This window comes from Macrobrachium rosenbergii, chromosome 32 (genome assembly GCF_040412425.1).
Source record: "Macrobrachium rosenbergii isolate ZJJX-2024 chromosome 32, ASM4041242v1, whole genome shotgun sequence".
NCBI classification, from domain to species: Eukaryota; Metazoa; Arthropoda; class Malacostraca; order Decapoda; family Palaemonidae; genus Macrobrachium; species Macrobrachium rosenbergii.
In genome coordinates, this window is record NC_089772.1 from 9,332,535 (window position 1) to 9,351,905 (window position 19,371).

General features: G+C 40.1%; 1 protein-coding gene across 1 annotated transcript; it reads left to right on the top strand.

Annotated features, from left to right (window-relative positions):
* The first annotated feature begins 298 nt into the window (after positions 1 to 298).
* Positions 299 to 12,060, top strand: LOC136855645 (U6 snRNA-associated Sm-like protein LSm6). The gene is made up of 3 exons (XM_067132839.1): positions 299 to 403; positions 4,380 to 4,490; positions 11,244 to 12,060. The coding sequence occupies exons 2-3, from the start codon at positions 4,400 to 4,402 to the stop codon at positions 11,390 to 11,392; spliced, it is 240 nt and encodes a 79-aa protein (XP_066988940.1). The 5' UTR covers positions 299 to 403; positions 4,380 to 4,399; the 3' UTR covers positions 11,393 to 12,060.
* Positions 12,061 to 19,371: the final 7,311 nt, after the last annotated feature.

Below are 19,371 nucleotides of genomic sequence, written 5' to 3' on the forward strand. Positions count from 1 at the left end.
AGTAATATTAAAAAGAAATACTCAGGGTTGATATAGAATGACTGTTAAGTGAAGAGACATTATGATATGAAAAAATACTCGGGAAGACACAAAACAGATACTATGTAAAAAAAAACAGAATTATTAAACTTCCTGCTGCCCCACCCAGTCGATAGCCTTGCGAAATAGGTTACATTCTTTATATACAACGGGCTTTTTAAACTTTAGAAAAAGAAAATCACGAAATAATAAAATCGTGAAAGAATTTTGTGAGTGTAAAAACTAAAGTGCAGCAAGCATTACCACAAACACAGCACAAGAAAATTAGGACGCGACAGGGAGCCGGTGCAAAGGTATATCAAATGTTAATACTACTCATTAACGTTCAACTAACAGCATTTGGGTTTATAGACGTAAAACGTTGGTAAGACCCTTATTAAATGTCTTTATTTTCTAATATAGTATCTCTTAGTATCCGTCGTAGCACAAGAAGCTTTCAAGATTCATATTAATCGTAAAGTAGCCACGAAGAAACTCTGAAGGCAGTCCAGGTGTGGCTAAGATAGATCAGAAAATACCAGTTGCGTGCAAAGCGTCGCAGAAGAAAACTAATTCTACATGCTAAAATACATCGGACAACCCACTTATCCGATTGATTTACGTAAATTTGATGATAGGACGCCGTCGTGCTCAGACATTTTTGTGCACTCTTACCCCGACTGCCGTTTGCTTTTTTTTCTTTTTCTGTTCTGTGAAATATATGGTTGATTGTTGTTGTTTTTTAATTTTATGATTACGCAAACCCCTAATTTGCAACTGCCTGGAGAGAGGAACTTTTAGATCTTAGGCGCTGTCCAGGGAAGGACAGGCGTTGTAATCGGTTCCTCTCCTCACTTGAAATTGACTTACACGTGCTGTGTGTATCATGCCACAAGCATGATTGTAGTCGATCAAGTCCTTGATCGATTACAATCAAGTGTCGAGTCTGGCCTCGCGAACAGTGGGAGAAGTTTGCTAGGAAAGAGAAATGAGAGAAGAAAGTTTCTCTGCTGTTACCGGGGTGCAATGCTCTCCTGGTGACACCAAAGATTCTCTGTGGTACCTCCTTACCCCTGCCAAACTTTCACCTGCTGTTACCACCCCTAAGGGAGCGGTTTTCCCTTTGCAGACACCTACTGTTTCGTCAGTAGTCACCAGAAGGGGGAGGAAGACCAGCTTGACTGCTCTCCTGCGGTCTTCTTCCACTTGGATTGGGAGTTGTCCATGGGAGGGCACTCCTCCTCAGGTCAAAAGGGGTTGCCTCTCATAACCCGACTTTTATTCCAGGTGCTGTGGAGCCCGAGGGGCTTACAGAGTTCTCCCTAGGCCTCCAGGGGGAGCCGAGTGTTTCTGGTTTGACCAGTCACTTGAAGGCTTCCGAAACCCTTTCTGTAACTGTAATAACAATGCACTTGCCTCTGGTAATGTAGTCCCAGGTGTTGACTTCCACTTTAACTTTGCTGTCAAAGGCTGGCCTCGGCTGGAAGAAGAAGCCAAAGAGGAGGAATAGGAAGTCTTCGTCTTTGTCTTCATCTTTATCGAGTGCTGTCACCTCCTTCCCTTCGACTTCCAAAGCTGGCAAGCAAAGGAAGAAAGTTGCCTCACCCATCCACAAGAAGTCCTGTAGGACTTCTAGCAGCCAGTCTTCCCCCATGCTGCTTGGTTTCTCACAAGCAGTACTCCCAGTACTGCGCCCCCTGTTGCCAAGTGCGAGGGAGCAACCACTGCCTGGGGTTCCACAGACCCCTGGCGCACCGGTACTGGTCCTAGGAACTCACCTTCCCAGACTGATAAGGGTTCCTGGTCCATGGACCTGGACCCATCTGCCAGCATATTCCAGCGAGAGAAAGTGAGTGGAGAACGTGCAGGTGCTCACTCACCCCCTTTCCGTTCTCTGAAAAGAGCAGTGCAAGGGTCCCAGAATGGTGATGTTAGCCTACTGGCCCGTTCTTCTCCCTTAGCGGCTTCGGCTACTAAGAAGACTGTAGCTTCCTCAGGATAACCCCTGTTCTTGTTCACTACCTGTGGGGACTTCGTCACCGCGGGTTGATGACTGCTGACAGCCTTGCTCACCTGCCAGGACTTTGGCCTCAGGCAGGCTGGGCAAAGATGCTAGGGATCTCTCACCTGTCCCTTCCACCTCCTCGGAGTCTCCTATGTAGAGACTGAAGGTTTGTATTTGTGCAGGAACAAATAGCAAATTTTTAGAGTAATTTGTATTTTTCCTAGCATACAATCCTGAAGGTCTTTGCATTTATGGTCCTCCTCAGCCACCCCTCATTCTGATACCGGGGCTGAAAGGCAAAGTGGAGTGCAGAGCAACGCATGGGTGGTGCTTCCCCCCCAATCATCAGCAGTTAACGACCTTGTCTGAAAGTTAAACGGCTTGCATCCACAAGCAAAATCCCTATGTAAAGACCTTGAGTTTGCGTGTTAGGAAAAATACAAATTACTCAGAAAATTTGCTACGTTTCTCTGCTAAGAAATTTTCCTCTTCTTACTCATATCATCCTTCACTCTTATTCGCAGCCATTCATTCACCGGATGACTTTTCAGATATTCCGGAGGTTCATGCCACTTGTGCAACTGACTGTGATGTGCCCTAATTTCATATACACATCCACCTTCATCCACAAATTCCATCAAAAAACTCAGTCCACTCAACCACACTTTAGTTACAACACAAGGTCCCTCATACTTCTCAAGCTTATCTACATTCAATCTCCCTATTGTTACGACCTCTTCTTCCCCAAACATCTGTATCATTCTCAGCCAGCTGCATCGAAGGCTTAATGAATCTTTTGAAGTTCGTAATATACATACTTGGGGATATTCCTATACTCCTATGGGTACTCACATACTGTATGTCTACAAGGCTTTTGCCAGACACAGGTCTCATTCGTTTTCCTATCAGTCATCATATGCAACAACTCACTTAGTGTCCTTATTATTTTTCCAGCTAACCCATTCGCACTTGGCATATACATCGTCGAGTACACGTGCTCTACTTCCAATCATTCAACATACTTTCAAATGCTCTTCCAGTGAACTCGGGTCCATCATCGCTCAACAATTTCCTGGGCTTGCTTACACACACATTGGAAACATTACTCACAGCATTTGCATCAGTCTTACTTCTTTTATTCCTTATCGGTACTGCATAAGCAAACTTGCTCAGATGATCGATCACAACAACCAGTCCCACATTCCCTCTGTTACTCACAGCAATGACAAACAATCTATCACCATCAACTCAAACGGTTCTTTCATGCTCAACCGCAAAATAGAAGGGCTTGCATATACAGTACTCCACCCTCCAATGGGTAAGTCTCCTGTGTAAAGACCAAAGGTTTGTATTTGTGTAGGAACAAATAGCAAATTTTAAAGTAATTTGTATTTTTCCAAACATACAAATCTGACGGTCTTTACATTTATGGCCCGCCTCAGCCATCCCTCATCCTGATACCTGGGGCCAGAAGGCAAAGTGGGTGGTGTTACCCCCTACCGTCGGTAGTTAACAACCTTGTCTGAAAGTTAAATGGCCGTTCCAGCTCACGTTAGCAAGCAAAATCCTATGTGAAGACCTTCAGCTTTGTATGTTAGGAAAAATACAAATTACTTTAATATTTGCAATACAGTATTTGATTTTATTGGGAGCATGAAGGTACATATGTTATATAGGACCGCACCCTTATATCAGTAGGTACTCCTTTTTAGTTGACTGTCGTTTTGGTGCTTTTGGACGCAGGCACAGGGGTCCCCTCGTGCCACTTCTATTCGTACTGGCTGAGGCTGAAGTGGTTTTCTCCGCAAGGCTGCTCTTCGCTAAGCATATATGGGAACCTTAATTTTTCTGAATGGATTCCACCGTCTTGTGGCAGCAATATCCAGAAAGGATTCCAGATCTGGTAGGAATGTTTTGGGTTTCATGTAAGACACTTTTAGCTTGCTTGGCTGGGTGAATTTTGTCTAGGTGCACTACCCACCATCCTGTTCTTGATGTAGAAATCACCCATCTTAACAATAGGTAAGATTCATCCCAAATGATGTAAATTTTCATAGTAAAATTTTATTATTTGGATATTTACCTAATGTTAAAGTAGACCTCACCCCGCCTACCCACAACTTTGTGAGCTGTCAAGAAGAATTCTAACAAGAGCTAAAATATTCAAAACACATCTGGTAAAGAACAGGTGAACTAGACAGTCATCTAGGTCAGCTAAGCTATCTTTCATTTATTAGAGTTCCAACTTGCCTGCCAGCGCAGAGATAGAGCTATCTTTAACAACAGGCAATTATCCAAATAATAATTCTTATTATGAAAAATTGTTTAATAATATTGTCATCTCCTAATTTTTCAGGTTTACGTGAAGATAACAAGATGAGTAGAAGACAGACGCCAAATGAATTTCTACAGCAAATTATTGGTCGACCTGTTGTCGTGAAACTGAATTCTGGTGTTGATTACAGAGGTACGTGTAATCTGCATGAATTAATATTACATGAACTGTCTAATGTATGTTATATCTATCACATCCTCAGTGATAATCATATGAATTGAGGAGTAAACTTCAATTTTTATATGCAAGATTTCATTTATTTTGGTAGTTTGTAAAGTATGCAGTATACTTAATTGCATAAAGAACTGTACTGTATTAATTGTATGCATAAGTTGTACTGTTGGATAAGTTTAAGATTGAATATTGTATTTTTTCATGTTGAAGTCAGCTGCTAAGCTTAACAGTTTGTTTTGTTCATATTAATTTTGTGGTGTTTTTTGTTTGGGAGTATTTTGTCCATAAACAAAAATCATGGTTTGCACATAAGCCTTATTTTCATATAAGCAACTTACCAAGTAATTACATAGCTAATGTTTATACTCGTGCGGCAACCTTTTAAAAATTCGCGGTAGCGATTCTATTGTTTTGTGTAGGTGACAAGCCCCGCCCACTATCGGGGAACACAAGAAACAATCTGGCCAATAAGCTCACTTTGTTTCTGCCGGCTCTGATGTACACATCAGCGCTTCGAGCAGCAGCTTTTTTCATGGATTTCAGTTGTATTGGCTGGATTACGGTGAAGTATTATTACTTTATTTTGGTGGCTTTTAGAGCGTTTGTCAGCTTATTAGTTTTTTGGATCAGGTTCCTTGTTTTATAGAGTCACGTCAGATTCTAGCTCTTCTAGTCTTCGCTATTGCAGCGAAGGTTGTAAAACTAGGTTGACAAGATCTTGTTACAATCTGCATGCAATTTGCAGTAAATATAGAGGGCGAGAATGTAGCAGGGAGAAAACATGTATGTAAAGTTCTGATTGGGATGAAAAACAGTGGAAAGTGCTTAGATCTGACTCGGATAAATTAGAAAGGGATAGGAAGAGGAAAGCAGCTTCTAGAGCCAAGAAATGATCACTTAGCCTAGAAACCACTCCTTCTATGCCTACTCCCGATTTTTCTCCTAATACTGGCCCTCTTACTATCCATCCATCTGCTCCCATGCCTGACTCCCTTGCTTCCAATCCTAATGCCATTGCCAGTTTAGAATCTAGGTTTGATCAGAAGATTAGCCTTGTAGTGAACACAGTGGCAGAATTGGGAGCATCACTGAAATTAGTGATGGTCAAGGTGTTTGCCAAAAGTGATGAGTAACAGTGTCGTGCAAGTGGAGAAGGTGGCTATGCATCCTGCTGGTTCTCCTAGATAAAGGTCACTGTCCTGCTCCCTTGAACCTGGAAGAAGATATACCAGAAGTCCAAGGGAGGCCAGTGGGGCTTGCCCACAGGTAGTCGCCTCCTTGGTTGAGCCTGTTGCATGATCCCAGGTATCAGCAGACAGCCACTGGAAAGGTGTCCATTAATTTTCTTCAAGTTCCAATGATTCCAGTGCGGGCAGGAGGCGCTGCAAACGATTCCTTGATTCATCACATCCTCTTAAGCGCCATTCAGATTATGTTGGTCGCCGTTCTGATCTGCTTCCTGGTAAGCGGTCTAAGAAGGCTAGATTCAGCCCACAGCCTTCGTGTAGTTACACTGTGGATCCTTCTGTTCCTGCCCCGGTCCAGTATCCTCTTCCTTCCACATGGGAGAGTCCAGAGGCCTTCTCTCCTGAGCGCCCAACTGCTGATTAACCTCAACTGGTCCCCAAGCGCCCAGCGAACTCTCCCAGGCAATCCACGTCAGCATCCCAATGCCTGGCTCCTCTCAAGCGCTTGGCACCACTTTCCGAGTGCTCAATGCCACCCGAGCACTCAGCGCCAGTCCCGAAGTGCCTGGCACCAGTTTTTGAACGCCTGCCATCAACTCTGTCACCCACCTCTGAGTGCCAAGTGCCCGCTCCCAGACGTGTTGCTGCTCTTCAGTCTGCTCAGGGACCACGGTCTCAGTCGCCTTCACCTTTAGTTCAAGTCAGACCTTCATTCGCTTCCACTAAGCAACAGTTGGCTGAGATTATGAGCTTGCTGAAGAAAGCTCCCTCTGCTTCCAATACTTCTCTTGATGCTACCCTTTCTCTGGTCTCCTTAGCAGGGGAGGAGGTTGATCAAGAAACTGCCTCTCCGTCAGCCTATGCAGCTCTAATACAGTGTCTGTTGGCGAATTTTCCCTCCTTTTTCATCCCAGCTGCACCAGCCTTGACTTTTTTGATGAGGTCTCAACCAGACGACAGGACGAGGCTCCCCAAGATGGTACTTTCTTAGTCCTCCAAAAAGGCTCTTAAGGATATTGGAGATTGGCTTTCAGCTAAAAGGGAGCAAGAAAAAGCTTCTTTCTCCTTTCCTCCCTCGCACTTAGTTTGTAGGAGGTGTTTATCTTACATCACTGGGAAGTTCCTTCTTTGGGAGTCACTGCCTCCCCCCAAGGGGACTTCTCTGGCCTCATCGATTCTTCTTGATGCTCTGCATTCTCGTCGTCAGAGCGAGACCACCTTGTCAAGGATTTGTTCAAGGTTTTCGGAGTTTTTAGTTTCCTTGACTGGACAGTGAAGGCACTGGCCAAGAAGATTGAAGATTTTCACGAATTATCGTCAGACATCGCCTCGGACTGGTTGGGAGTCCTGTCGTGCGTGGATAAGGCTATTAGGGATGGGTCTCTAGAGCTTGCCTCTCTTTTTTTTCTTTTGGTGTTTTGAAGAAGAGAGAGCTTTGGTGTTCCTTTACCACTAAAGGAGTCACACAGACACGGAAGTCAGTCCTGTTGTTTTTGCCTCTGAACCAATACCACCTCTTTCCTCAAGACACGATTAGGGAAATTGCATCCAGTTTGCAAAAGAAGTCAACTCAGGATTTGTTGGCACAGTCCTCCAAGCTTCCCAAGGATTCAACTTCCTTTGCTCCCAAGATGGCCTCTCCACCCCAGCAGCAGCCTTTACATTAATATTAATATTTGAAAATTAGTAAATAATTTTTTATCATAAAAAATTTATTTAGTCACAAAAATAACACTAAAATACAGTAATTAGTGAATATTGCTAAATGAAAAATCTGCAAATTAGTGAATTTTCCGTGATATATTTTGAGATACCTTCCTCAGAAAAATCTGCAAATAACTGAAACCTTGAATACTGAACTGTGATATAGCGGGGATTGACTGCACATCCACATTTCATATGCTTCAACGGTAAGCTAGTCATAACTGTGCCCAAAGTAAAATCAGTTTAACCTTATTTAAGTTGACTCTGATGAGTATCACTAATTCAGCACAGTATTAGAAAGTTGCCATTAGTGATCTTTAGTTTGATCTAAACCAATTTCCGTTTCGTCATGATGTTGCAAAACACTTTTGTGATGTTTACGTATTATGTGGAGCACTTGCATTTTGGTGATGTTTATGTCTTCACATTTACTCGAGTGCTTTTTCAAGCTCATTCTGAGAATGGTTATTAACTCATAGTTTTTGCATGGTAAGTGTAATCTTTTATCGTTTTTATTTTATTAATTCATCAAAACTATCGACGAACTCTCTTGCTGTTTCTTGCTGCCTCTTCATCTGCACTCCTGTTACCTGAACATTAAGCAAACTGAATCTTCTTTTGAATTTTTTAACCCATCAGTACTTGCGATGTATTCTTGTTGATATTCATCACCTGCACATTCCTTAAGGGTCTGAAACAGTTTTTAGCCCTTGCCTGGGTGGTAATGAGGCTTAATAGCATTGGTTTTTAATCTTGTCTTCTATCCACACCTTTGATAACTGCTCCATTTCATGGATTGGCGTTGTCTTTGTTTCGTAATTACAGTAGAGTTCGTTGAAGCAAAACCTTTTTAACTGTTTCATGTATGCAGTGTAGATCCTTAAGAATTGTCAACTGTTGAAGGTGGTGGTTCTAGGTCACATGCTGTTGCCCTTGTTCTTTTTCCTCCTTCATACTGATTAATCACATTGATTTTTGATTCCAGGTTGATATCCATTCTCGCCTTTTTGGTTGACTGAATTGTTGACAATGAAAGTGTCCTTTTTGTCAACATACAAAGCGGCTTATTAAAAACTTTTTATACAGTACATGAAGCACAAGTGACAGCTATAGTTCTTGAGAGAGAGAGAGAGAGAGAGAGAGAGAGAGAGAGAAGTGAAAGCAGATGTGTTCGTGCTTGTTAGGCGGGCCACAAACTGTCAAACATGAATGATTGTAAACTGCTGCAGACTGCAGCTGATGTACAATCAAATGTTAGTGCGTGTCAGAGAACTTTGGTGTAAATGTTCTTGATGGACGAATGTCAATCCTTCCAATCTGGCCAAATATTCTTAAATTGTTTAATTGTATGATCATATACCTGTACTATGCTGGATATATATACATGTACATGTTTGATGCTAGGCCTGCTTTACACATCGCTGGGACTGCTGCATGATGTTATGTAAATTTTTATCATTTTTTTTATAGTTTTCTTATTTTTTAAATGAACCTTACCTCTCCATTATATAGCTTTTACTTCCGTGCCAGTAGTAGTTCAACAGATTGAAACAAAAAATGAAAACACTTGGTTTTCTGTGGATATATGTTTCTGTCCATCCACTTCCCCCCCCCACCAGGGAAACAATAGGTACAAACAAACATAGCAGGTCAGTCTATGTATGTCAATGGTTTTGGTAGAAGATTGTTAGAGAGTTATCTGTGCTTGGTTTTCTGTTGATGACTTGGTTTGTAGATGTACTTGAATTTTCTCTTGGATATGGATGGTAATGATAGAATAAGGACCTATGTTCGGCTGACCCTCATGAGATGTGTGAAATGTTGAGGAAAAGTGTGTGTGTGTGTGTATTATTGATTAGACAAGACAACTTGTGGAATATGTCAGCAAGCAGGTGGATATTTCCCAAACTGTCAAGTTATCTGCATGGTATATTCCAGGGAGGCAGAATGTAATTGCAGATCAACTCAGTCATCAGAATCAGTTGGTGGGAAGGAATGTTCCCTACACCCCTGACAAGTGAAGATGTTTGAGTTATGGGAGTTGCCCATGCTGGATTTATTCATGACCAAGTTGAACAGAAAATTTCCATTTTTCTGTTCATCAGTTCCAGATCTGTAGGCAGTGGTGGAGGATGCCTTTGAACACCCCTGGGACAACCAGGATGTTTACACATTTCCACCTAGTTGGCCTTAAGCTGAGTGGTATCCTGATCTGCTGTGTCTCTTAGTTGAGGTGCCAAGAGAGCTGCCCTTTGACCCACCCCTGTGTATCAGCCACACATTTGCCAGTACCATCAGGCAGTGAACTCCCTGTGGCTTCAAACTTGGAGGTTATCCAGCGTCTCCTGTGACAGTGATGCTATCTCATAGGGCTGCAAAGTTGTTGTCAGTATACCCCAGGTGTTCCTCAGACAAGCATAAAAGGCTATCAATGAATGGGCTAGACCTCTCCTCTTCAGTGAGTTTTCTAAGCTAAAAAGAGTTTGAAAAGTCTTGTTTTGGGAAGTCCAAGTCTTTTTTTCTCTTGGGAAGTCCGACCGGTCTTCAAAGGAGTTAGATGTTTTGACCTGGATTTGGCCTCAGCAAAAAGGGTGGGAGAGTTGCATGGCCTGCCATATTTGTCAGGCAATTTTGAGGGTGGGAATCTTTCCTGCTCTTTCATTCCAAGCCCCTTTCTCGTCATTCAAAGACCAGATGAGACCATTGCCTGGTTCATCAAGACCATTTTTCCTCTTGGCTAGAGTGTAAATGGCCTTTCAGCAAAAGGATGTCTTTTCTTTTTGGATTTAGAGTTGGACCTCCCTTTGTCAGGGCGCACTAAGGCCTGCATTTGGAAGTGTATTTCAGTTAATGAGGGCAGGCATCTGGTGTATGTATACAGACTACTTATACCTCATTCTACCTGAGGTGGTTGCCAGCAGGTTGTGTAGTCACCCACTCTGAATTATACAGGGGTCAGGATCTCATTCAATGTGCCCAGGTCTGGAATAAGTCTGAAAGTGAGTGTGGAATGACTGGATTTCCTTCCTCTTTAGCAGCATCTGGGCCAAAGCACTCACTGAAGCCGGAGGGATACAGGTGAGTACATTCTGGGCTTCCATTCCTGTTTATTATAGGGAACCGTTGCCCTCATCCCTTCTCTTATGACAAGGGGGAGTTGGGACAAGGTATAGTTTAGTGCTGAATCCTTCAATTATATTAGCCAGAACTAAACTGCCTTCTGACAAGGTCTCTTGAGATGTCTTGGTTCTCCAAAATGTTCCTTATTTGAGTAACCCAATCTTGCTTTAGAAGGGCCACTTAGCCCAGGGCCCTACTACTTTGGCCATGGCTACCTTTTCACCTGTCTGGTAGGTTACGGTTATACTGTGGTGGCTCTCAACTCGTCAGTTGAAGGGACTGACCTCCTTCCTAAGCAGTAAGCCTCCCATATAAAAGGTGATGGTTTGTTATCCCATAGGAAGAAATAAATTTCTAATAACAATTTGAATTCTTCCTGGGTATGAATATCAAAGCCTTTTATATTTCTCATCACTTCAACCACCCCCTCAGTCCTTGCAGGTGAAGAAAAAGTGAGTGAGATGGATGGTGAATGATGGATAATCCCTGTTCACCCCCATCTGCACCTGTTAATACCTTGTTACTAAGTTTCAAAGTTACTCCTATATAAAAGGCTCGGGTTTGAATACCTAGGAAAAATGCAAGTTATTATTAAAAATTTTAAATTTTTTCAGTGTTATTATCAGGTAAGACATTAATAATGAATATGCTATAATTAACTGGTTATGAAAAAGCTGAAAACAGTTTTGTTTGCTTCCAGGTGTTTTGGCATGTTTAGATGGTTACATGAACATTGCTTTAGAGCAGAGTGAGGAATATCTTAATGGTCAGCTGAAGAACAAATATGGCGACGCCTTTATTAGAGGTAATAATGTACTCTATATTTCAACACAGAAGAGGCGTATTTAAGTGAATGGATGACATTGTTTGGAACAGTTTATAAGTTTAGTTTGTATGTTATTATTAACACAAATAAAATGTTCTTCAGAATACAAAACCAAGTAGTCTTGTTATGAAAAAATGTATTTTGACTAAAGTGAAATATGCATTTCCTCAGAATATAAAACAAAGCCGTTTTGTTATAAGAAATGTTTTTTGTCTAAAGTGAACTATGCAGTCTCTCAAGTTATTTGTAATACCTATCTTTAATCAAAGTTTATTTTTTGGTTTGACCTAAACAAGTTCTGAAAGCTGCTTGCTTGCATTCTGCATTATAATTTTTCTTATTTGCAAAATTTTTCAGTATTTGAAATTACTGTCTGTCATTTTTCTTTGAGATATTAGCAATTATTCCCTGTGTTTTTATTATAAATGGAATGCGTCTAGCATTAATAGAAATCCAGGAACAGGATATATGATTTATGTTCACTGTCTTGTCACAATTAATTTTGGTGCAGTCCAGTTAAGGCGGTGAAATTTACTAGCAACATTCTCCATTTCTGCAACTCAGATTATATTTTATGCTTCATTCCATTGGCAATTCTACTTTTCAAAAAGTAGTTATGTATTATGGCAAATGATTAAATTTTTGTAATGTTTTGTATTAACATGAGATTAAATGAAGTGATTCTGATTAATGAGATATTTATTTCGTATTGCCTTGATAAGCTATGAAATTGTAAGGTTTTAGGCATCTTTGAAAATACTGCTTGTTTCCAAAATAAATACAAACCCTTCCCTTCTACAAGCCTTGATATTTAGTTATGGATATTGTTATATATCTAAATTAACATGGCTACTTAGCAACTGCTAGATAACGCTTCAGGGATGGAGTTACAGCTAGGCAAGTGGCTTACATCTAGTAAAACTGCATTATTTTGGATGAATCTTGCCTACAGTTAAAGTAAGCTTACACCCTTGGTCTGTGAAGTGTGATTAGCACTCAAAGTAAGCAAAAGAATAGTGCTTGGTTGGCCCAGGTGGACTGTCTACACTGTAATCACCTGTTTCCCACCAGATGGCGTTTGAATGTTTACATTTTTGTCAGAATTTTTCCAGCCGCGACTTTGTGCAGATTGTGTGAATCAACTGTAATAATTTTGACTATTTCGGGCTGTTTTTCTTCTGTACAGTACTATGCTTGTTTTCTGTTTTTCATTATGTCATCTACAGCAAGCAGAGAAAGGAGAGTTAGGTTCTGTAGGAATGAATTTTGTGTAAACTGAGTGTAGTCTCTTGGCCGTGGTGATCACACGCTTATTACTGGTAAAGGTGATGAGTGTGATTTTTTCTTCTCTGTGTGTAGATTGTAAGGAGTGGTCTGATGAGAATGAATAATTTTGTGAGAAACTGGAAGATGCAAGAGACTTAGTTTACATATACAATCATTTAGGTCTGGTCATAAGTCTACTCTATTTTTCTTCAGTATTATTCCTCTCTCATTGCTTCTGCTCTGTCTTCTAATGCTCCCTATGTGTTACAGGAGAAGGAAGATATGAGTTTACTTCTATTGTCAGTATGGATAGGGGTAAATACCATGGTAACCCCCATAGCAATTGATCTTTTCAGTTTCCGCCCTGGAAGAGTTGTCAGAGCCTTCATTTTTCTGTAGCCTGCCCTCTGGACTGCCCTGCATCAGTAGGCTTTCATCACTGCTGGGGAACCAAGGCGTGTCTCAGGGCAGAGGTCTGTGTCCTTTGCCACCTCTCTCTCAGCTGTTTACCATCTTGTAATGTTGTGGTTTTTTCCCGTTCATTTCAACAGCCTTGGGGAGTAAATTAAACAGTTACCACTTAACCTACAATTTATTTAATGCTAGATTTTTTTTTTTAAATCTACAGTCAGCACAGGTTAACTGAATTCCTGCTGACAATGTTAACAAAACATCCTAACTGGTAGCTAGCATACCTAAGAATACAATCAGCCAGTTCCCTCTCATTTAATTCATGATGATCATCATCTTAAACTAGTCTAAAGATAATTTCTTTATAAATAATTCTTACAACAGTCTTTTGGCAATTCCTTTAGTAATATGAATAATAAGTCACAATATGAACAATTCATATCAAAATCAAATTAATTAATATTCTGTAAATCTGCAATGTTATCAACACTGCCCTTCTTTTAAACATGTAGTTCAAATCAAGCCTATAGGTAATCAATCTATGTATATAACATTGCATTCAATTTTCTTTAACAGTCACTGGAACACTGTACACTCCATAAGGCAATCTTGTCCGTTACCAGTAAAGTTTGGATCTCAATATGATACTTAACTTTTCTTGAGAAAATTACCCCCTACTACACTCTTGTAAGATCACTAAGTCAGTTCTTGTTAAAACACATATTTTGTGGTTCACTTTGAGGTCCATTAGCATAAATGGCACTTTATGTAAATCTTTCATAAACGATACTGCTACTTGTTATATTAATCTCCCTTTGGGTACTTACTGCACCTGTTCAGTCTCTACAGTCTATACTAAATGCATTTCCCTAACAATACAGTACAGTACAGCCAAACATAGCAAATTTTTAAAGTGATTTGTATTTTTCCTTACATACAAACCTGAAGTTCTTTGCACAGGATTTAGCTTGTGGATGTGAGCTGGAATGGCTGTTTAACGTCCGACAATGTCTAATTGTTCCTACACAAATACAAACCTTTGTTCTTTTTAGACTTACCCATTGGCAGGGGGAGTCTGGGAAAATCTCTGAACCGACTGGTTGGTTCCACCCACCCAGGAATCCCTTCCTGGTTGGGAAGAGCTGAGGAAGGAATCCTACACCTCTAGCTTGTTGAACATACAGGATGTTGCAACTGTTAGACTTTTGGGGCATAAAGTTTGCTTCATTACCTTTGATGCTTTAACACTGCCCTTTAGGATGCATTATTAGTATCATTTTTTAGTAACTACCAATCAGGTTGTAATGTCTCCCTCAGTATTTTATAAAGAACTGACTAGACTCTTGTCGCTGCAACTAAATTTTTTCAAGATGAAAGATACTTCTGACAGTTCTTCTCTCAGAAGAAGAAACGAGAAAACTGACATTTCCCTATCCCTGCTACAGACGGCAGATCTATCAGTACGCAATACCACCTGAATAACAATGCAAACAAGCAGAACTCATTTTAATAGATTATAATTTGTATTGAGTACACTACATCATGGAATAATTTCATTCTCTGCTAGCTCCTATTTTTGTACAACTAAATTCCTGGATGGTTCATTGGTATTCACCACAATGGATACCACTGAATATTTTACTGTCTGTCATCGACTGTGGGCTGCACAGACTATTTCCTTACAGAAGGTGGGTTGCAGGAACGTGGTGAAGTGCTCGTACGAGTCGACCTTTCAAAGGAATTTCAGTAAAATTTTACTGCTGTCTAACCTGCTCTAGTCCCATTAATATTTGGAGAGTATAAAATTTCAGGAATGATCCTTCTAAGGGAACCTAATTTTTCGCTTAAAGTACGTTGGTGATTGCTGTGTTAATTTGTTTAAAGGAAATTAGAGATTGCTGCATTATTAAATTTTAAAATTTGTCATATCTCTAGTTCTATGTTATTAAGAGCAAGGAATCTGCTTTACAAGTTCCACTTTGTTTTCTTGAGAAATGGTGGGAGGGTTGTCAGGGCTGCGCTACTCTACTCTGGCTGCATGTGGAACCGTGACATCATACTTGATGACAGCTTTGTAAAGATAATGTTAAACTATTATGTATTAAATAATTTTTTTACTGTTTCATTAAACCCCCACTCTTGTGTTTTTCAAGAATTCGAGGTCCTATAAAAAAAACCTGAAATGTAAATTTCCAACAACAAATGGAGAAGAGCGTAAATAGAAAGTACTCCAGAACACTATCAGTTTGCAGTGAAAACATATCGTGAAGAGTACAGTGAATGAACTTTATATTTTATCTTTATTCGGTGTTTTAAGTGGAACATGTTATAAAGCTCAAAGGGCCCTCCCTCCACGGCCTTTCTTATTACGTGATGTGACACCACCTACCATTTTTCCATAAAACACACTCGTACATATGTTTGATAGTCGAGAACTGCATTCAGTGTTAATGGGTTTCTGCAGTAAACTTCATTCCTCGTCTCCACGTTCAAACTTACTCATCTCCCTCTTGATTTTTTCTTTTGATTTATCAATTTTTACCTTTTCATAGATATAGAGAAGCCATGCGTGTTCTGGGACAAAGAAGAAACTGTAAAGTCACCACATCGGCGCCTGTAAACATTTCTTGAGATCCTATGCAGCATCCCTTTTGCCCTAGCTGCAACCCCTTTAATACTCTTTACTATGTCTCCATATCCTTTTTTTTCCATCTTACCTTCCACCCTCTTCTAACAATTGTCTCAACATTATTCTCAGCGCTGAGTGACCTCATAGGCCCCTCACTTGGCCTAAATTTTATGTTTCAATTCCAAACCTTGCTTCTGCACAAGCACGGAGAAGCTTCCAAGATATCGGGAGGGATAACTTCAAGACTGAAGCTCTTGTACGCATGCCTTATATGCCTCCACCACATTTTGACTGATTAAAATTTTAGGAGGTGATTACTGCACGTGAGATGGCTTAAAGGTGCCCTCACGGTCCAGAAGCAAAGCAACTAATGCCCCGAGAGATGTTTTGTTCGAAGGTTGACTGATTAATGTGCCGAAGGGAATTCCACAAGTGTCATCAGCTGAATGAGCTTAAGAAGAAAGGTGCGGCAGGCATAAACAGTTTTGTAAAAAAAAAAAAGTGTGAGACTTCGGAAGAATGCACTGGAATTAAGAGGGACATTCATAATAGGCAATGGAAAAACCATTAGTTTCATCTGATAGCTAATAAAAAATGAGGAAAATGGGGACTTGTTAACATCAGCGTCATACGCGTTCCTGTCACATTTGCTTATAACCAGTTCTTATAGCAAGTTCCTGTTTGTACCGTAAAATTTACCTTTCACTTGATTTAAGATTCAGCCTGAACGCTTATACCCCACCTGACCAGCGAGAACTATGACGACTATTCATCCGTACAGAGGAAAAAGATATATTGGTAACTGAATTAGTTTTCTGTCCTAGTTTCAATAGTTTTCTATCAAGATTTTTTTAAAGTCGGTCATAACGACAAAGTAATCTATTTCTCGGTATACCATTCAGAATACAAGAAATAAATAATTCCAACACTTTCTCTTGGTAACAGGCATATTTTCTGCTACCCTATTATTATTATTATTATTATTATTATTATTATTATTATTATTATTATTATTATATACGGGGCTAAAATTCTTAGGAAGATTTATATCCCGTGTATTGTTATTAGGCGTACTGAAACATAATTATCAAGAATGAAGTTATGATCATTGTTAAGAGATATTTGCTTAAATAATTTATGTCAAGTTATGAGAAACTTTCTATATCACAGGGATGAATTCCTTAAAAAGATCATTTAAACGTGTCATTATACTACTTGACATGACGTTTATATCATCATAGCTGTACAGAAATTGACTCACTCCTTTTATGTTATGTCACGCGACCGTAAAACTCTGTTGTATACCTCCGCAAGAGCATCACCGTTGAGATAGTTCTACCGAAATAATTCCGTAATAAGGGAATATACAATACAAACCACTGGTTCTTTTTAAAGATACAACTGAACACAATGACGTGCAATTTAGTATCATTGCAGAAAATTATTATTAAGTACGCCTTTGATATTTTCTTGCATACTTTTATTTGTTTACATTGATCAGCTGATCGAATAATAATGTCACCTTTTAGGTTAACATAGCAAGCATGGCTCCACAGGGCGAAAATGATGATGTTGAAAGTTTCCGAACGTCTCTTAATTTTGCAGGACGCAAGTAGTAAAAATATAAATTAAGAACGCCTAAAAGTTGCTCTTATATAATGCTTACCAAGATTGTCGTCACTAATAATGAGCAAATGAACGGCTATTGACAGTCAGCAAAGGTTTGCAAAGGAATATAATAATTTACTTGATAGCTCCGGTTTCTATCCCTTCGATATGCAAATGTAACAAAAAAGAATATGTATATCAGATGAATAATCGAACCGAGTTGAGAAAAAAAGACCGTAAATAGATAACGAATTCAATATTTCTACCCACCAGAATTGACAACCGAACACAAGAAACAACGAAGGTAATGGCTCATGACAAAATTTTAAGGGGGAAATGCCATTGATCATATTTTAAAAGAGGTATATTTTAAGTTAGAATTACAATAAAACCGAAGGTTTAGTTAGGAAGTGATCAGAGCCACAACGCGAACGAAGCAATACCAAAGAGTAAACTCCCTGGGGTCTCACTCTGGAACGCAGACTCGGTCACGTAATAGCACCTTTGAGTGGACTGTCTGCTGTTGTTGTGGTCGAAGCCTACGTGACGGTGTTCTCGTCCAGGCCGAGAAAATGTCGGCGAATCTGCTACGCCCCGTGCAAGCCGTCGCTCGCTCCGCCGCCCGTGGTGCGAGGCAACTCCACCAAGCCGCCGTTCGTAACCAGACGTTCACTGCCACCGATGCCGTCATGCCTAAACCGAATACGAGCAAAATAACGGGTGAGTTTCGCTCTCGACGTCCTCCCTTCGGGCTCTACCTTAACCTTGAGCGATTGCTGTGCGACTTATCGCTCGCACGTTTTTATTGCTGAGGAGATTTGTGAGTTGCGTCGTTGAATTGGTCGACGTTATCGTGTGCATTCGCTTTCCCTTGAAGTCGAGTCTATTTTAAAACTTTAGTCGTTGCCAGAGTTAAATTTAGGCTCGTTGGTGTGGCTGATCTTAACAGCTATGTCAAAGGGGTCTCTAAATTTAATCTTCTGTGAGTTTTAAATTTGGGTAATCTTACAGTTTTTGGGACCAAATACAGTTTAGGGGTCCAAATTCACTGCATTACCTAGGCTAAAGTCAAGGTCAGCACACAGGTTTATCAAATATTTATTGACTCGTGGAAAACTGAAAAAAATGAGCAGTTTAACTGTTTACAAAAGCAGAGATTGTAAAAAAAATCCATTGGAACTGGGAACGTAAAAAAAAAAGTCACAGGGGTCACAGACCCATAGAATTTTGAGGAAATCTTATATGTCTGCTTCTGTAAGCAGATAAACTGCTCATTTTTTCTGATTTCTCAAAAAGTGGCTGCTGAAGAGCAAGAGCCCGTGCCAGGTTCTTACTTGATTCATGGTTCCTAAGCGCTCACTCCACAAACAGTTGTGGGCGCACTACGTTATTCGCATGACGTGCAGAGCTTTATTCCATATTTTTTTTATAATCTCTGCGTCTGTAAGCAGATAAACTGCCCAATTTTCATCAAATACACTTCTGTCTGCAGATCAGATGAAAGAAGAAATTGAAAATAGGAAAGGAAAGTTAAACACACAAGGAAGCAGTGAATACGGACCCCTAAACTGTAGGATTACCAAAATTTATGGTAGCTTTATTTGACAATAGATGGCAGCTATGTTTTTAGATCAACATTTTTTCTCTACACATAGTGGTGCTTAAAATGATTGTCACTTTAGTTTGGTTGCAAAACGCAAGTTAATGTGTTTTCGTAGTCTGTACTGCACACTTGATTTTGCTAGCCTCTGCACGATGCCATGTTGGGTGGTTCGAGGGGGCTAAAGTCTCCCGACAAGGGTAGGTTAGGTTAGGTTAGGTTAGGATGTGTCCATGTTGAAATATGTTTGATCTGCTTTCAAGCCATATTTCACATTAACTGTTTCGTTACTTTTATCCCACTAGTTTGGGATTTTCTGTGGTAAAAAGGATTTGGAGGGTGGGAAAAAATACAAACAAATACTGCTATAGAAAAAAGTTTAGATACAAGGGAACGATTTCTTTTTCAAATTAAATGAGTGAGATGTGCATATCCCAGTTATTACTGATGACAATGGATATGTAGACCTTATTCATCACTAATAATAA